Source organism: Myxocyprinus asiaticus, chromosome 29 (assembly GCF_019703515.2).
Source record: "Myxocyprinus asiaticus isolate MX2 ecotype Aquarium Trade chromosome 29, UBuf_Myxa_2, whole genome shotgun sequence".
Taxonomy (NCBI): domain Eukaryota; kingdom Metazoa; phylum Chordata; class Actinopteri; order Cypriniformes; family Catostomidae; genus Myxocyprinus; species Myxocyprinus asiaticus.
In genome coordinates, this window is record NC_059372.1 from 21,608,820 (window position 1) to 21,627,149 (window position 18,330).

The following is an 18,330-nucleotide window of genomic DNA, read 5'->3' on the forward strand; positions in this document are numbered from 1 at the left end:
AGTGACTATTTCTAGCTGATGATGAGATCCTAAGATGATTTATGATACACAAACATATACAGTATACACACATATGCATGTTCATCTAAATACCTAAAAGAACAATTTAACTATATGTAATGACAACAGTATTCATTGAATACCTGTATGATCCAGTACATTTGCCAAAATGTGCAGTATACAACCAGAGCACACTATGTGGAATTCTGTATGCCACAATGCAATGCACTCCATTTTCAATGTGACAAATGAACATGGTAACGGATGTAACGGGATGCCACTCACTGAAATTAACATGCATTGTAATGATGTCATGTGACAACAATGTTTGAAATGTTTAGCATTGCATATTGTGTTCTTAACTTACTATTATTAATATGGTAGAATTTAATTCCAAACATAGCCTTAGACATGCAGAAATTATATAAAAATTAAACCTTTCAAAAGTCTACCCAGGTAGGAAAGAACAGGATATTATCTAAAACTCTGAGAAAAACTTTGCTGACATGAAAAATGGATAGTTTGTTTGCTTTGCTATAACTTACTTGCTAAGGCTTCAGTGAGTTAATTCATATATGCAGATAGTGTCAATGGTGCATAAAATCTAAATTAGAAAGTGTCATTTGGACCAGATTAATTTCTCTGTTTAAAAAACAAGTTTGCAAATGTTATTTTCTAATTATAATGGACAAAAACTTAAAGTGGGTATGATGAAAAATGTGTGTGACCGCATCTAATTTCATGCCTCTATAATTTCTACACAAACCAAAAACAAACTAATGCAAACTTCAGAGTGCCTGGCTCATGTAGTTTGTAAATACGCATTCTATTCTCTGATTGCAGGTGGTTTGGTTGTGAGGCTGGGTGAGGAAGGTGAGGGGCCGGGGCACTGCATTACTGCACTGTATACGGTAGGACTGGAGACTCAGATCCAGGTATGCACACCAAGGTCTTCACTCTTCCTAGATTCTCTCCCTTTTCTACATTCCTCTGTTCTTACCCCTGGGTAACCCATGCAGACAAAATGAAAAAGAGGCTACAAAATAAACGTTAATGTACAGCAGAGCAATTCAGTACAAAACAAATTCAAGCAAGCAAAATGTATTGCTAGGTGATGCAATGATATCAGTACAGACTAAGCACAGCAACAACCACGTCACCACAGGAGAACTATTAGGATTAATAACTAATTATTAATTCTTACAGTATTTTTAGACATTAAGAAATCCCTATCTATCAAGGTAAGAGTCAGCTACGTTAAGTTGGCTATATTATTTTAAATCTAAACATTTGTTTTAGGACAGTGCCCAACCACACCCCTCACTCGCTCTTTCTCTCTCGCGCGTTCCCTACGAACACTACCTTGCTGGACTTTGGGCTTCTTGAACAAGCTGGCGGAGTGGCGCAGTTTGCACGCCCAGCTTTTGAATTTGCGAGTCCAGGATTTCTTGCTAACAGGATTTCTGATACTAGGACATGTCAGGTTTAGGCCAAAATATCCACCTCCTTCATTGTGCTGCTGCTGTCCAGGCCATGGGGGGATGGGCTGCTGAGAAGAGGAAGGCAATAGAACATCTCCAGGGGTGCAGGTTTCAGAAACGGAGGGGGCAGCCTGGACACCACACGTGAACAAGAGGAGGGGAACAGACATAAGAAATACACTGAAAAAACAGTAGACAGTAGATAGGAATAAAGTAAGTGTCATTACAGAGTTTAAAATTTAAATACAGTAAATGTAGTTACTACACAGATAGTACCAGTCCTGGATGCTGATTGGTCAGTACAGTGTTCCTGCTGTGTTAAAATTCACAATATAGTAACAGCTATAATGCAAAACACTTGTTTATCGTATCACCGCGCAGCACCCATAGCAGAATGTTATTTTTGTAGTATAGTAACATACTGTTATGTCAGGGATTTTATTTTCTTATGAAACTTAAAGGGATAGTTCACCCAAAAAATGTCAGTTGTCATTTACTTACCCTCACGTTGTTCCAAACCTGTATAACTTCCTTTTGTTTAACACAAAAGCAGATGTTAGGCAGAATGACAGCATTCATTTTAAGGTGAACTGTCACTTTAAATAATTAACATGATAAATTAATGTTTTAATGAAAATTTCCATCATCTTTTTTTAGAGCTGTCAAAGTTAACGCGTTAACGCATGCGATTAATTAAAAATGATTAATGAGTTAATACTTTTTTTTTCTCCCCTTTTCTCCCCAATTTGGATTGCCCAATTCCCAGTGTGCTCTAAGTCCTTGTGGTGGCGTAGTGACGGATCTCAGTTGCCTCCGCGTCTGAGACCGTCAATCCGCGCATCTTATCACGTGGCTTGTTGAGTGCGTTACCGCAGAGACGTAGCGCGTGTGGAGGCTTCACGCTATTCTCCGCGACATCCACGCACAACTCACCACATGCGAGCGAGAACCACACGTTATAGCGACCATGAGGAGGTTACCCCATGTGACTCTACCCTCCCTAGCAACTGGGCCAATTTGGTTGCTTAGGAGAAGTAGCTGGAGTCACTCAGCACGTCCTGGATTCAAACTCGCGATTCCAGGGGTGGTAGTCAGCGTCTTTACTCGCTGAGCTACCCAGGCCCCGTTAGTTAATTTTTCTTAATCACGATTAATGCATTTACTGTTAATAAAACAAAGTGTTATGACTCTGTCCACCCAGAGTCATTACACTGACGCACAAACCACAAACACACACAACAGCCGTGTCAGTGGTCAAATGATGGGAAAAAAGGACCTCTTAACACTATTTGTTGTACAAAAAGTACATATGGGACCTGTGACAGAAATTAAGTACTTTGCAGTTTCTATAATGCACAACTGAATTACCACAGAAGCACGTCAAGTCTTAACTATCACGAAAATACAAATAGATACGTTGTTTGGAAGTGCTTTTTATGTGGAGTTCAAAGTGGCGCTTGACACCTGCATTGATCCCCTGACGCCAATCGTTAATGCAGCTTCATGATTGCTGTAGCAAAGCGGATAGCCACAGTCTGCGGGCTTTGCAATGAATGTGCAACCTATGAGTTGACTAGTTCTTTCAATTAATCAAACTCCCACTTAGACTTAGTAAAATGTTTAATGTTACTTGAACTGGTGCTATTTTAGTGCATTTCTTTATACTTTGGATGGCTTTGTTTGGAAAATGTAAAAAGCATAATTTTTTATGATGCTGCAAACTTTTTTTAAAGCAATACAGCCATAAACAGTTTATAAAACACTTGAAGCCATCCTATATATTGTGAATAGTAATTTTAAGAAATTTTCTTAATCGGCAATCATTAACATTAATAATGAATGAAAATGATTAATCATTAACAATAACAAAATTAAACTGTAAGTACTGAACAGCTTGAAACTCCAAAAATACAAGAATGCATTATTTATATAAAGTTTGAGTATTGACTGACCAACCATTCTAATGCAAACTTGAAAAATTACTCTGAAAAAAATTCCTAACAGTAGGATACATGTAATCATGAAACAGCCACCGAAGTAAGTATGTGCATGATGCCTATTGTTTGAATATTATTTAAATAAATACACTTAAGAAATGGGAATACTGGTATTTTCCTCTCAATATATTTTCAGTTCAGTGTATTTTTAATAAATTCAGATTGTCTCTAATTAATTTACAATAATTTACTGTAATGTATTACTGTAAAAATAACTTGTATAGAAGACACAGATTTGAGTTCATTAAAACTTCACGTTGTAGATCGTGGGATATTTCAGACCTTACTTTTTTATTTGAAAGTAAGTCAAATAATAACAAGCTGTGTGAATAAAGTTAATAACATACCCCTACATTGGTGATGTTGAGATTTCAGGTGAATGTACCTGGATGCTCTCCCAGTGAGAACTGACCTGATTGTCAGTGTGGATAATATAGGGAGACCGGCGGATCAACAGTGCTTGCTGTCATGTACTTTAAAACACTATAACGGTTATGCAGTAAACAATGTTCATCTCTAGCAAAACGCTCCATGATTACATTGATCCCCACTTCATCTTTACAAGCAAGGAAGCGCATTTGTATTTTTATTCTGTGTTGCTGACAGGATGTGACATGCAGCGGATGACTGTATAGACAGCCTTTTCTCTATCTGCTGGCATGATTACTGAACGCATTTGTGCTGAAATTGATTAATCGACGATCAATAAGCTTAATCTATCAAATTCCTAATCGATCATCAATCATTCATTTACATTCCTAGTTGTAAATTTAGCCACAGTTAAAGGTCGTTGTTCGGGATAATGCACAGCAGATCAACATGGCAATATAATTTATATGTGAAATATTCATACACCACTTACGCTTACTGAGGGTTCACCAGGCACAGGCGGAGGTCCGGGCTCCTGTATAGGGGAGAGGAGAGAGCAGGGTGGGGAAGTAGAGGTGAATGAGGCAGGCTGGCGTTGCACAGCAGCAGATTGGGCCATCTCCTCACCTGCTCTCTCCTTCTCTCCATCTGGAGAGGTTGAGGAAGAGCGAGGGGTGGTGGAGGAGGTGGTAGAAGAAGTGGAGTTAGGGGAAGTGTCTGAAGAGGTGGCAGGAGGGGGGGAGAATGTGTAGTGGGGCTCTGAAGATTCGTCGCCTCCCACTGAGGTGAAAGCTGCAGCAGATGCAGAGGTGGAAGTGGGGGCACCAGTGGTGCCACCTCCCAGTGTTGTCCCACTGTGCTCCTGATACAGCAAAGTTCTAAGCTTCTCATCCAAAGTCTTTATACGGTTGTCCACAAACTCGATTTTTGGGGGGCCTTCACTGTCTGACTCAGCTACCGAGGAAGGCTGGGCTGGAGAGGGGGTAAATGTATGAGAGAGGGGTGGCAGCGCTGTCTCAGTGAGAGGGAGGGGTTGTAGAGAGGTGTCTGAAGAGGGATGGGGCAGGGCAGAGTGGCTGATGGTGTCCTCAATGCTGGCCTTACCCGTGGACAGCTCCGACTCAGAGTGCTGGAGAGATGCTTGCTTCTGCACAGCTGGAGGCACTGCGGTTTGTGCCACTGGTTGAGAGTGCAGCATATCATGTGGTACCTGCTGAAGTAATGTCTGTGGCTGCACAACATGTGTTTGCTCACTCGGGAGCTGCTGTGGGATCACAGGCTGAAAATGTGCTCGAAGCTGTAGGGGATCTTGGGTCTGGAAGCCATGCTGTGGCTGCATGGACAGCATTGTTGGGGCCTGCACTGTTTCTTGAGAAACATACTGGTCTACAAGAACTGTCTGTTGTGGTATTATTGTGTGCTGTTCAGGACTGGTTGTTTGCTGGAGGCTGTGTTGCTGCAAGAATGTGGTCTGTGGCATTGGTGGTTGTTGAGATTCAACTGGTACTTGTTGTTGTGGAACCTGTGGCAGCACAGATGGCAGAACTTGGTGCAACTGTAGCTGCTGGACTGCTGGAAGAGTTGCCTGCAAAGACTGGGGCACTGTCTCCATTGGCATTGGCTGTGGTAGTGTTTTCGATTCGGTTGGCTTTTTGCTTGTTTGGAGTTGTGGTTGCAGTGGAGCGACCTGATGGCCAGCCTGCAGCACTTTCTGCTGCAGCGGAGGCGTAATCTTCTGTTGCTGAGCCTGCATCTGTTCTGTGGTGCCTATTGTTGACTGTAGCATCTCGGTGTCTTTGAGTTGGTAAGGTGCCATGGTTTGTTGAAGTATCTCAGGCTTCTGTAAGGTTGCCATTTGGGTTTGAGCTACCAACTGCTGTGAAGGATCAGTGTGGCTCACCAGTGATGCTGGAGGGGTCCCATAAGCTGACAATGTAGAAAGAGGCTGTTCACTCTCAGATATGCTCTGCACTTTTACAGCAGTATCACCTGAAGCCATGTTGGAGCCCACGAAGGCCACATCTGCAGGAAAAAGAGGAGCAGAAGGGCTAGAGGCCATGACAGGGATTGGGCCTGCGGTCAAGGTAGCAGAGGAGACTTGCTTTACTGTCGGCAAGGCAGCAGGTGTGATGTCTTTCTGAGCACCAATGGCCGAGGCTGACATGGATGCAGGGGCAGATACAGTAGAGACCGGAGGAGAAGAAGCAGACACTGAAGAACTTAAAGATGATGGAATCCCAGCAAAAGACTCTGAGCGGTGAGGGCTTTCATGGTCTGATAATGTAATAGAGAATACATACTCTTAAGTGGTCATGGAAATATTAATAATAGTCTTATTTCGTATCATTAGTGCTTTTTTTAATAGAAAGTTCTGAACAGTAGAAACAAAGTTCTGCACTTTCATCTAATACATACTAGTTTGCTTAGATAGGTAATTTCAATTTCAAATTTAACTCAAGACAAAAAGCATTATGGAGTTGTCTCAACAGTAAATTCTATTAAAAGTACCTTTCTCTGCTTCTGTGGACTTGATAATTCTGCTCTCTCCCACTGGAGGGGGAGTGGAAGCTCCCTGGTTGGAATGAGAGTCACGATGGCGAATTGTCTGATTGATGAAAAATCGCCAGCGACCCACTGGGGAAGACTGAGTGGCTGAATCCACTTTAGCACATAAAGAGAATAGCACAGAATAGTTATTTTAGAATGAATTCTAACATTTGTCCATGACAGTAATTAAGATTTAATTTTAACATGAACTTTATTTGTCAGCTTTATTTGTGAGTATACCAGTCTATGACCAGACACTCACTTGTTGCACTGGATGGGGTGCTTACATGTAGCTGCTCCATGGACCCAGTCTGAGACAGAATAAAGACATTAAATTAAAAATAAACCAGACATGCTCATATAAAAACAATACTAGTTAATCAAAGAAACACTTATCAGCCACTTAATAGTGAGTTTGTAAAGTTTAATAAAATTAGGAATGACAGACCTGTGACTGAGTGCTTAGAATTACTTGAGCTTTCTTCACTATAGCCCTCAGCTCCTCAACAAATTTCTCTTTTTCAGACTCAAGGACAAAATCCTCCTCCACCTGGACAATACACAAGTCATTCACTAGTGAAGACACTTAAAACACAAAAGTCACAAGTCACAGTCACCCAGCACAAAGTCTCTTTATATGCTGTTTTATAAGTCATTACTAAAGCTGCTGAATTTTTCACCATGTAATCCGCAATGTCCTCCGGTGCATCTCCCTCAATGTCAAACTTGAACGTGACCATCTTGTTGCTGTGAGTCTCCAGCTGACACTCTACCATGTTGTCCCCAGTGCATGAGACCTTCAGCATGGAAAACAATCTTTAGAATATAATTCAATTAATTATTTAAATGTTAAATTAACAGTGACTTGCAGAAAATACTGTGAATCATGTACATACCTGCAACATGCTCAGTTGAAAATGAGTTTTTTCAGTCTTCTGACAGGAAGTTCTCCTCTGAGATTTCACCTTTTCTGGTTTTCCACTAGCCCACAGCAACTGAGACTCATCTCCGTTGGCAGGAGCAGAGCTGGATTTATAAAATATTCAAAATCAAAGTTTTGCTTGCGCACATGAAGAAATGTATACAAACATTTGTCAAATAAAGTACAGACATATCAAACCTACCATAATAAAGAGCTCCTGTCGGCAGATTGATTTATGCTCTCCTGTTAACCCACAGAATAAGACAAACAAACAAACAAACAAACAAACATACAAACAAACACACAGGAATCACCACATACCAAAAGAAAAACAAAAAAACACAAACCATCAGTTATATAATGACTGCAAATCAATAAACAAATAATACAATCACTTCTAAATTAAAAAGACAGACAAAGTATTACCCAATACCCCAAAACAACCAGAAAATAAACAAAAATAAAATAACTGTCTTTAAAATCATAAGATAAAACTGTAAGTTTGATTTTGTAAGTTTAACTTTGGGTTTGCAGGTGTTAAGAAGCTAGGTGAGCTCATGAAAGCATAATGGGTTTTGCATGTCAAATAAATTGAGTCAGAGGAGATTGATGTTTGTATGTCTTCTAATTTCAGTGGATTTTATGGACCTTAATTCCATTCAGAGGAATCCATATATAAATATATTAACCATGCAAAATTGCTGATGCAAAATATTACTTTTTTAGAATAGCTTTTATTTATGTAATTAAAGTGTTTTTGTACCTGAGCAATGCCCAACAATGCAGCGTCACTGTCTGCCAGCGAGGTGGTGGGCAACATAGAGCCATGAGAGTCATGGAACTGTGAAGGATTGACAGTAGGAGGGGAGGCAGGAATCAAGTCAGCTGGCCTTGCCTCCATTGAGATAGGAATATCTGAAACTGGGACAGCTGGCTGTTGGGTTGGGAGAATGGCAGAGGGTTGTAGGGAAGTATGAGATGGGCTTGGGTGGATTTTTGGAGCCATAAAGGCAGTTTGGGAGTAAGGAGGCTGCTCGAAATTCCCAGTAGTCTCTATGTGGGTCTGCGCATGTGGCAGGGCATGTGTTTGAACATGTGTCTGGGTGTTTGCATTTGCTTGTGTTTGCATGCTGTTTTGTGTGAATGTTTGATCAAGAAGGGTTGGTTTCTGCTGGTTTTGGGGGGAGGGTGGTGGACCTGAGACTACCTGACTATAAAGAGGTCCTGTCCTAGCTTGGGTCTGAGGTACCTGACTGGGTGGAATGTGCATAGGAAGAATATGTTGGAGCACAGGTTGAGGCTGACCGGGCTGTTGCTGGAGATCTTGGGGTAGTACAGCATTTGGTGGCAGAAGCTGCTGCACAGTTTGGGCTTGATGTTGATGATGCAGGGGTTGTTGATGTTGCAAAGTTTGGGCTTGATGCTGATGATGGAGAGGTTGTTGCTGCTGCTGCTCATACTGTTGGGTAGCCTTAGGTTGCACTGGAGGCATGGGCTGCAAGACTGTCTGCATAGAGACCACACTGACTGGTTGTTGCTGAGCTGGTATGACTGGCTGTGGAAGAGCCTGGCCCTGCATTTGTGGTTGATTTGTATGTTGCAAGTAGCACTGTGTTGATGAAGTGGCCACTGGGTCAATGGTAGGTGTTAGTGATGCTGGAGACAGCACTGCTTGCTGATATTGCTGCAGAGGAGGCTCTTGTTGTTTTACGGTTTGTGCGAGGTCTAGTTGAACTGACTGGATGGTTTGCTGAGCGACAGGTGCTTGAGCATATTGTGTGGGCAAAAGCGTAGCAGCAGCCTGTATTTGGGCATGCACTAGAGGTGCAGGTGTCGGTGCCACTATTGGAGCCTGACAGTGGAAAGAATCTGCAGCTTGAGTTGGTACCATTTGAGATTGTGAAGGAAGGCATTGCTCTTGTGAGACAATTTGCGTCTGAGTTGGGACAAAAGAGTTTATAGGTTGTGGTGTTGGAACTTGTGCCTGTGTTGGAGATGTGATTTGTTGGGTTGGTTGTGAAACTTGCAACTGGCCTGCTTGAATATTCCCTCCCATTGACTGTGCTGTAGAAAGACTTTGGGTCTGCAGTGAAATCAGACCACAAAATGCTGGCTCCCCTTGACTCTGGATTTGCACTTGCGCTGAAGGTTGAGCTGACATCTGTTGCTGAATGTGTACTGGGGCTGGAACCTGACTAGTTATTTGAGTGGACACCATCTGTTGTACTGCTTGAACCATGGTTGGTACCAAGGAAGGTCTATGTGATGGCTGGGGGAGGATAGCTTGTTGATGCTGAATCAAGACCTGTTCCTGCTCCGTTTGTTTTTGAGCAAGACTTGAATGAGATTGAGGTTCTGAGGAAATTATTTGCTGAGAGTGTGGTAGCTGATTGATTTGCCAGACAGCCTCTGTAGGCTGTGTTTTCATAGTTGTTTGCTGTTGCCCAGGATCTGTAAGAGCTGTTTGTTGCTCCAAAAGTGGTTGTTGTTGCTGCTGCAATAAAACTTGTTGTAGTTTCTCAGCTTTTAGTGCCTGTTGTCGTAAATCTATCTGTTGTTGCATTAGAACTTGTTGCTGCAAGTGTGACTCTCTTTGTTGTAATAATGCCTGTTGTTGATGATCAGGCTGTTGTTGAAATATTTGCTGCTGTAGTTGTTCTATTGGCTTCTGTAGTTGAGGCTGTTGCTGTAGAGCCTGCTGAGGCTGTTGCTGTCGTAATAGAGCTTGTTGCTGTTCAATGTGTTGCTGCTGTTGCAGCTGTTGAAGGAGTGCTTGCTGCTGTTGCTGTAAAAGAGTTTGCTGTTGCTCTAACTGCTGTTGTTGATGCCGTTTAAACAATGCCTGCTGTTGCTGCTCTAACTGTTGCTGATGTAAAAGAGCTTGTTGCTGCTTTAACTGGAGTTGTTGCTGCTGTTGTAGCAAGACTTGCTGTTCTAACTGTTGCTGCTGTAAAAGAGCCTGTTGTTGTTCACGTTGTTGCTGCTGCAATATTACCTGCTGCTGTTCCAGCTGCTGTTGCTGAAAAAGAACCTGTTGCTGTTGTCTTTGTTGCTCCACCTGTTGTTGTAAAATGGTCTGTTGTTGCTGCTCTATTTGCTGCTGTTGTTTTACCGCCTGCTGCTGTTGCTCCATCTGCTGCTGCACTGCCATGTTTTGCTGTTGCTGCAGAAGAATTTGTTGTTGCTCAACTTGTGGCTGCTGCTGAGGTGGTTGAATATAAACCTGCTGTTGATGTTGTTGCTCCAATTGATTTTGCAAAACAGCCTTCTGTTGCTGCTCCATTTGTTGCCTTATCAGAAGTTTTTGTTCTTGCTCTGCCAATTGTAATGGTTGCTGGACTGTTTGAAGCACTTGTGGCTGTTGTACCATCGTCTTTACCATGTTCTGCTCTTGTGCTTTAGCCATTTGTGGCAAATAAACTTGCTGTGTCTGTTGTTGCTGTGTCTGGTGTTGTTGATATTGTTCCACTGGGGGTTGTTGTACTGACGCTTGCTGCTGTATCACAGCTTGTTGTTGGGGTTGTTGTATGTACACCTGTTGTTGTAACTCACTTTGGTGCAAGTTGGACAATGTTGGCTGTTGCTGCTGTGGCAAGGGAATATATGGCTGCTGAGATGAACTGGAATGTGGCTGTTGTTCCTGTAAAATCATGTGGGGCTGTTCTACATGCTGTGGCTGTTGCAATAAAACTGTTGCTTGCTGAACCTTGTTTGTCTGCTGTGGTAACAGCACTGCCTGGTGCTGCTGCCTTATATTTGCCTGCTTTTGTGGAGTTGGCTGTTGGATGTTCAGTTGCAATGTTCCTGGCAATTTTGACACTGCCTGTTGTTGGGGCTGAACAAGGGTTTGCTGGGGCAAAACATCAATGGGTTGTACAGGAGCAATACTAGGTTGGGTCTGCATGGGGGGCATAATGTTACCAGCTGATGCTATGGGCTCTCCAACAGTGGCAGTGAGGACATGAGTCATGGGTGCCTGAGGTGATATCGGGGGGATGTATGACTGTGACTGCACAAGAGAACTATGGGGAGTGGAGGCATCACCGGGCTGAGGGTGTAAGATTTGAGAAGGTGTAATATCTGTTGAGAATGGTGGGAGGGGCTGGTGGCAACAACATATTTGGAAATTATGTGGGAAGGGTGGATAGGTAAGAGCATGGTGTAGGATGGCAAGTGTCGGAAAATGAGGAGGTGGTGGGAGGGAGAAAAAGAGAAACGAGAGTAAGCATTAGTGCAGTTCATTAATCATCCAAGGGAAACAGGACATTTTGGAAAGCAAAAGATCTAAGACAAGATTCTGTGTATGCCGTTATTAGGTTATTCCTAGATGGTGTTCAGACCATGATGCCTTCTGTGCCTATTTCTATGCCTCATCAGATCAGAAGGAGCTAAATTTCAAGAATGAATGTCTTTCCAGGTCAGCATCATCAATCATTAGTGTTCAGTTCAAGGCATATTCACATATTATTGTCACTGATTTGCTTCACTTTGTCATTTCTTGGTGTGAACAGGTGTTAATTCAGAACATTTTCTAACTCATTGCTTCAGGAAAGTAGTAAAAAAAGCATTTCTAATTTAAATTTGTTTGATTTATTTTTTCACCCTCTAAAACATGCATTCTAAATAACTTGGTAATGAGCTTCTACCACTCATATATGTATAATATATTCATGATCAATGCCTTAATGTCTTTAAACTCAGAACTCTGAATTAAATTCAAACAAGTTCCAAATATTTCATAAATGGCAGTACATTTAAGCTTTGTTTTATAGCCATAACAAACATTTGGATATTATTTGCTTTTTTATGGTAAAACAGTGCATTAGAAAGGAGCAGAAAAAAACTATTAGTTCTTTCAAATGAGCAGCTCATAAGGTTTGGCTAGGAAATCACCTCAAATAATTTCACTGTGAAATTTAAAAAACAAACAAATCTGTTCTCTAGACCCAACATTGAAAATGTAGGTCAGTGAACATCATGCAACTCAGCAAATGACCTAGATCAAAGTTACAGTCTGCATAGTGAGCTATCTGAGTGGGAATTTCAGTAACAGAGTGCCATGTCTATATTGTAAAAACTGACAAGAGATGAACAGCATTGCACATGAGGGGTAAAATACCCCAGTGATGACTCAACATATTCAACTTCAATAATTTAACATTTGGCACTTATATTTGGACTGTTTAACTGGTATAGTGAAATAAGTGCCCCTGGATTGATTTCTTTTAGATATAGAATTTTGTGTCCAGAGCAAAAGTGGACTGAGAGAAAATGGAAAAACAGTAATAAGAGAAGCTGGACACAAGGGAGACAATCACCTGAGAATATTTTTGAGGCACACTTAATGGGACCTGTGATGCCATATTGACTGGCTGGATGAAAGTCTGTGCCACAGAAATTGTAGGAGCCCCACCACCAATTTGACTAATGGAAATGCCAGATATCCCACCATTCTGGCCAACAGGCACATTTGGAACCCCTCCACTTTGACCAGTAGGGAGCAGCTGGGGGTGAGACACAACCCCGGCACATTTCACTCCCTAAATAAAGGAAACAATCCTTATCCCACCAAAGTGTACATTCATACAACAATTACTTTTTGTACTACAAATCAAATGTTTTCAAATGAATTGAGCAAGAATGGTGATATCTGAGCATTTGGGGTAATATGGTACTAAAAAAATAAGCGGTTGGACATACAACGTATACATTTGTTTCTGAAAGAGCAGTACTTACAGAGGTGCCAGAGGGGTAGCTGGTTTGAGCATGAGCACATGGGTTCCCTGACTCAGGCAGAGAGAAAGCTTGGCTTTGTCCACTTGAGAGAGGATCTCCACTGACAACAGAAAGGCTCTCACCTTTTGAAGATAGAAAAGTGAAATGCCAACATTTATACACTTAATTGGGACAAACATTTGGCTAAAAGTGCTTTTTCTGATTCAAACAACCATTTTAATTAGAAACAGTGTGGATAGTAAGATACACTGCACTTCATCCATTACTAGCAGGTGCATACAATCAAGTATACCACCATGCAATCTTCTTAGACAAACATTTTCAGTAGAATGTTGCATATATTTTCTTTTCCAGCATGAGAATGCCCCTGTGCATAAAATGTTACATAAAGAAATGGTTTACTGAGTCAAGTGTGGAAGAACTACACTAGCCTACACAAAGCCCAGACCTGAGCTCCATTGAACACCTTTGGGATGAATAGGAATGCTGACTGAAAGCCAGGTCCAATTGCCAAACATTAGTATCTGACCTCACTGATGATCATGTCTGAATGTGAGCAAATTCCCATAGCCATGTGGCAACATCTAGTGGAAAGCATCCCAGAAGTGTGGAAGCAGTTATACAGTAGCAGCAAAGGAAAGACCAACTCCCTATTAATACCCATGGTTTTTAAATTTAAATTTTCAGCAAGCACATATGTGTGTGGTGTTTGGGTATCCACACACCTTGGTCATGTAGTGTATATTCCCATCTTTTAATATCTACAAGAGTCAATATCTGTACATTCTGATTGTACACAAATTGTGCACCTTTGAGGCCCAATGCAGTGCCTTGCTGTTGCACATGTTGGTCCACTTCTGGCAGCTCTTCTGTCTCCCCATGAAACCCATCACCTAAAGCAGCAGCTGGACCCAGTGAGGAGGGGCAGGAGGGATGAACAGAGGCAAAGGAGGAGTTGAGGACTGTTGAGTCACGACGCTCATCCAGACTTTGCTGCTGTTGGAGGAGCTGCTGTTGGAGGAGCTGCTGTTGCCGCCTTTCCCTAGACTTCTTAATTAGAGTCACCCTGTCTCTGATAGATTTCCCCACCACCTTAGCATCACTTTCATGGAAAAAGCCAGACTTCACCTAAAAAACAAGGAGTATAATTAGGGCATACATCAAAAAGAGAAAGGGTAGAGATATAAAGCGAGAAGGAGAAATGGACAGAGCAAAAGAGAGAGGAACAATGTAGGTTACAGTTTGTCTTAAAGGAATAGTTCACCTAAAAATGTACATTGTGTTGTCATTTATTCACCCTCATGTCATTCCAAACTGTATGACTTTCTTGTATTTCTTGCAGGTGTAATTTCAGTTCCAGCACATTTTTTAGGGTTAGCGCCATATGGATATTTTGGAGGGGCAAAGCCCACTCCAGCACCCCCCTAGATCCAGTCTTAGGTGCTTTTTTAAGCATGAAAATGAGTCAATATCAACTGACATTGTATAGAATGGAGGGACCAGACTATTCATTAAAATTTCTCCTAATGTTTTCCGCATAGAAAGAACGTCATATAGGTTTGGAATGGCATAAGGGTGAGTAAATTATGACAGAATTTTCATTTTTGGGTTAATTATTCCTTTAAAGGCAGATAAATAACATAAGTCACAGTCCATTCTTTCCATATATAGATTTATAGTGCATTCTCCATGCATTCTGTGTCCTCTGATCCATTCTCACCATCTCCAGTGCAACCTCTTCTGCACTATCATTCTCCAGGTCGTAGCTGAACTCGATGGCCTCATTGTCTTTGTGTTTGCCTTTTAGCTTCTTTGGCTCCTCAACCCAGATGCGCAGGGCGAGGCAGTCTTTGCAGCCTGTATCTTCCTCTGCAAGCTCCACACGCACACCGGTGTCCTCCGCAAAGAAGGCATGATTAAGAAGGTCCTTTACGGAGAGCCTGAATGTGAAAAGACAGAACTTAAGAGTGCTTCTCAATTTCGCTTAACTTACAAATAAACTTATGCTGGTTATGCTTACCGTTCTAATCGGTTTTGGCGAATACAGCCCTCAATGATCTCTTTTACCTCTGGGTCATTTACTTTGTCAAAACTGGCAGGTTTGATACCCTACATAAGAAAAAAAGTAGTGTGTAATGAGTTAGCAATCCTCCTTTTGAGAAAAAGGACATTTATCAACTATACACAACACCCTATACTCAAGTTAAAATAATTTATAAAGCATTTAGCTAATTCTTTGAGATTAATTATATAAGCAGTTTTGTATAATAACTATATAACTATGACCTCATATTAATTGAGACACTACACTGAAAAAGTTCTGCCACACCATAGCACCATTTTAAAATAACTAGCGAAGGAAAAAGGTGCATTCATTTACAGTTTAACCTTAAATTTTCATGTTGATAAAATAAGCACATAGATATGTTATGTGTCAACTAGCTATATCCATACCGAATAGGACATACACAAAGTGTGCATTTAAAAACTAATAAAAGACATAATTATTAAGAACAATCAAGATTCATATACATTGGTCAATGAGCAATGATTGTAATGAACAAGGCAAATCATGAGTCATATAGAGGCTTACACTTGTGACTTTGCGGTAGATCTGTGCAGCATTTTGGCATTCTGAATATGGGTACTCTGAGGTAGCCATCTCCAGCATGCACATGCCAAAGGCATAAACATCCACCGACTCATCATAGTGCTCCTCATACATCTCTGGGGCCATGAACTCTGGAGTCCCTGAGAAATTAATACAACATTCGGATGATGTCATGATCTCTGTCTGCAACTTTATCATATTTATCTTCTGTTGCTATGATAACAGGCAAAAATCTGTGAACATTTATGCATTTGCTTTTATCCAAAGCAACTTATTATAGGGACAATCCCCCCAGAGCAACCTGGATTTAAGTGCCTTGCTCAAGGTCACAATGGTGGTGGCTGTGGGGATTGAACCATCAACCTTCTGAGTACCAGTTATGTGCTTTAGCCCACTACGCCACCACCTATTAGCATTATCACTTTTTTTTAACCTACTGTATCACCAAGGGAATACATCATGATCAAAAGTCCAAGCCATTTTGAATCACAGGCACATCATCTTTGTGTTCATTAAGGCTGTTTTTTCATGATTGCTTCAGCCACTTGTGCTCCTTGTTTCTGGCTTGAGCTTGGAATTACTAAGATTCAAATAAAGGATTTCTGTCACTGTGAGCAGCAGCACCCTGGTCCTTTCACAGATACTTCTAGCCATAATATTTTTTTGCAGCAGCCTCTCTCTTAAAAAGACTTAATAATTGTATAATTTTCTAAGTATGCTGCTGCTGGGAGCATTGAGTTACGTTGTAAAAAGCAACAGTGTTATAAAAGGAAATTCTGCTACTTTTTTATGTTTGCACTAATATATATCTGGCATGCTTTCCTCTCAGCAAATATTTAGACAGAAAAAAAAAAATCAATAAGCACTGACATTTTTATGTGTGAACATACTGCTGTCAATAATGTGAAACTGCAAGCAGTGCTCTTTACTGCGCTCCAAGGCAACAAAGGCAATATGAGTTAAGAGAGCTTAAAGGGATAGTTCACCCAAAAAAGAAAATTCTGTCATCATTTCCTCACCCTCATATTATTCCAACCTGTATGACTTTCTTTCTGCTGGAGAACACAAAAGGAGATGTTGAGGCAAAGTGAAAGCCTCAGTCACCATCCTCTTTTGTTGTATAGAAAAAGATGCAATGAAAGTGAATGATGACTGAGATTGACATACTGCCTAATAGTGCCGGACGGACGATATTATCGGCCGATATTAGCCTTTCACCGATATATCGGTATCAGCGTATATGTTTACCAATATTAAAACTTTTTTCAGAACATATAATGCAGAAAACAATGCTTTAGAATTGGTGTCATTACGTAGTTTGTCCAGCAGAGCGTGCTCCGACTCCAATGTTTACAGAGCTGACTGAGCTGACGGTGGCTCTGCAGACAGGGCGGAGTTGAGCTGTGTGTCTTCACTAACTAGTTTGTGAAATACATACTGGAAAGTTAATAAACAATGACCCCATCATTTTTCCTTTACAATATTACTAATATAATGTTAACCCTGTCCCTGACAACCATGTCACTTATGTCTGTTTGCTGCTAGGCTCAGCGGTTAAGGCTCTGGGTTACTGATCAGAAGGTTGGGGGTTCAAGCCCCAGCACTGCCAACATGCCACTGTTGGGCCCTTGAGCAAGGCGCTTGACCCTATCTGCTCCAGGGGTGCCATATCATGGCTGACCCCAGCTTAGCTGGGATATGTGAAAAAAAAAATGTCACTGTATGTGTGATAAAAAATTTTTTTTATTAATTATATATTTTTGCAGCTCAGCAGACAACAGTGCAGTGGTGGATTGTGTCTGTTGAGTGTTGATTTTTACGTTATGTTATTACCTAGCTGGTGAGACACAATGCTGGAAAGTAAAATAAACAACGTCCGTCTTTTACTCTCCGTGACAACGAGCTTATAGCTAACTAGCTAATCACGTAGCTACTTTCATTGTTGTCAGCTGAGTGGAAGCTAATGAGTAAACATGTATTCACCAAACTGTTTTTTTCAGGATTCACAGTTTGGTACCCCCTTCAACTGAACAATTCCAGTCTGAATTTACAAAATGTAATATTTAAAAGTCTGGTTTTCCACCGTTGAAAGTTTCCCCATAACTTGTATAGCAGAATATGGTGTAACACGGCTGCCGCTATTTATCTTGACTCAGCAGTATTAATATAGTCAGCATTTGACTGATACTAAACAGTAACACTGATGTTTATTTAGCTATTTATTTTATTTTTATTTATTCTTTATTTTAATGGTCAGCATTTGACTGATACTAAACAGTACTGATGTTTATTTAGCTATTTATTTTATTTTTATTTATTCTTTATTTTCTCAGTGTTCATTTCTAGAATTTGTTGACAATGTATAATAATAATGTTTAAGAAAGCAGCCTTCTGAGTACCTCTGGATAGTCATATCTGTGCAAAATCAGTGAAAAATACACATAGAAATGGTCTGTTTTCATTCCAGCTCAAAAATTAATTATATTGGCCACCATATCAGTAATCGGTGAATTTTCCCTCTCTAAAATCAGTATTGGTCTTAAAAATCCCAATCGGTCAGGCTCTACTGCCTAACATCTCCTTTAATGTTCCACAGAAGAAAAAGTCATATGGGTTTAACATAAAAGTGAGTAAATGATTTTTGGGTGAACTGACCTTTAACTACAT

General features: G+C 40.9%; 1 protein-coding gene across 2 annotated transcripts in view; it reads right to left on the bottom strand.

Moving 5' to 3' along the window:
* The window catches only part of LOC127420071 (serine/threonine-protein kinase WNK3-like), an 86,619-nt gene that overhangs the window by 9,455 nt on the left and 58,834 nt on the right, over positions 1 to 18,330 (bottom strand). Inside the window, exons 5-18 of one of the 2 annotated variants that reach the window (XM_051662029.1) lie at positions 15,646 to 15,803; positions 15,073 to 15,161; positions 14,773 to 14,992; positions 13,862 to 14,180; positions 13,053 to 13,174; positions 8,080 to 11,418; positions 7,519 to 7,559; positions 7,291 to 7,420; positions 7,075 to 7,191; positions 6,843 to 6,944; positions 6,657 to 6,705; positions 6,356 to 6,508; positions 4,341 to 6,121; positions 1,504 to 1,612 (exon numbers count right to left, since the gene is read on the bottom strand). In XM_051662029.1, coding sequence (XP_051517989.1) covers positions 1,504 to 1,612; positions 4,341 to 6,121; positions 6,356 to 6,508; positions 6,657 to 6,705; positions 6,843 to 6,944; positions 7,075 to 7,191; positions 7,291 to 7,420; positions 7,519 to 7,559; positions 8,080 to 11,418; positions 13,053 to 13,174; positions 13,862 to 14,180; positions 14,773 to 14,992; positions 15,073 to 15,161; positions 15,646 to 15,803 — 6,729 coding nt within the window. Of the gene's footprint in view, positions 1 to 1,362; positions 1,613 to 4,340; positions 6,122 to 6,355; positions 6,509 to 6,656; positions 6,706 to 6,842; positions 6,945 to 7,074; positions 7,192 to 7,290; positions 7,421 to 7,518; positions 7,560 to 8,079; positions 11,419 to 13,052; positions 13,175 to 13,861; positions 14,181 to 14,772; positions 14,993 to 15,072; positions 15,162 to 15,645; positions 15,804 to 18,330 lie in introns of both variants that reach the window. The other variant, XM_051662027.1, reaches the window with a different exon arrangement.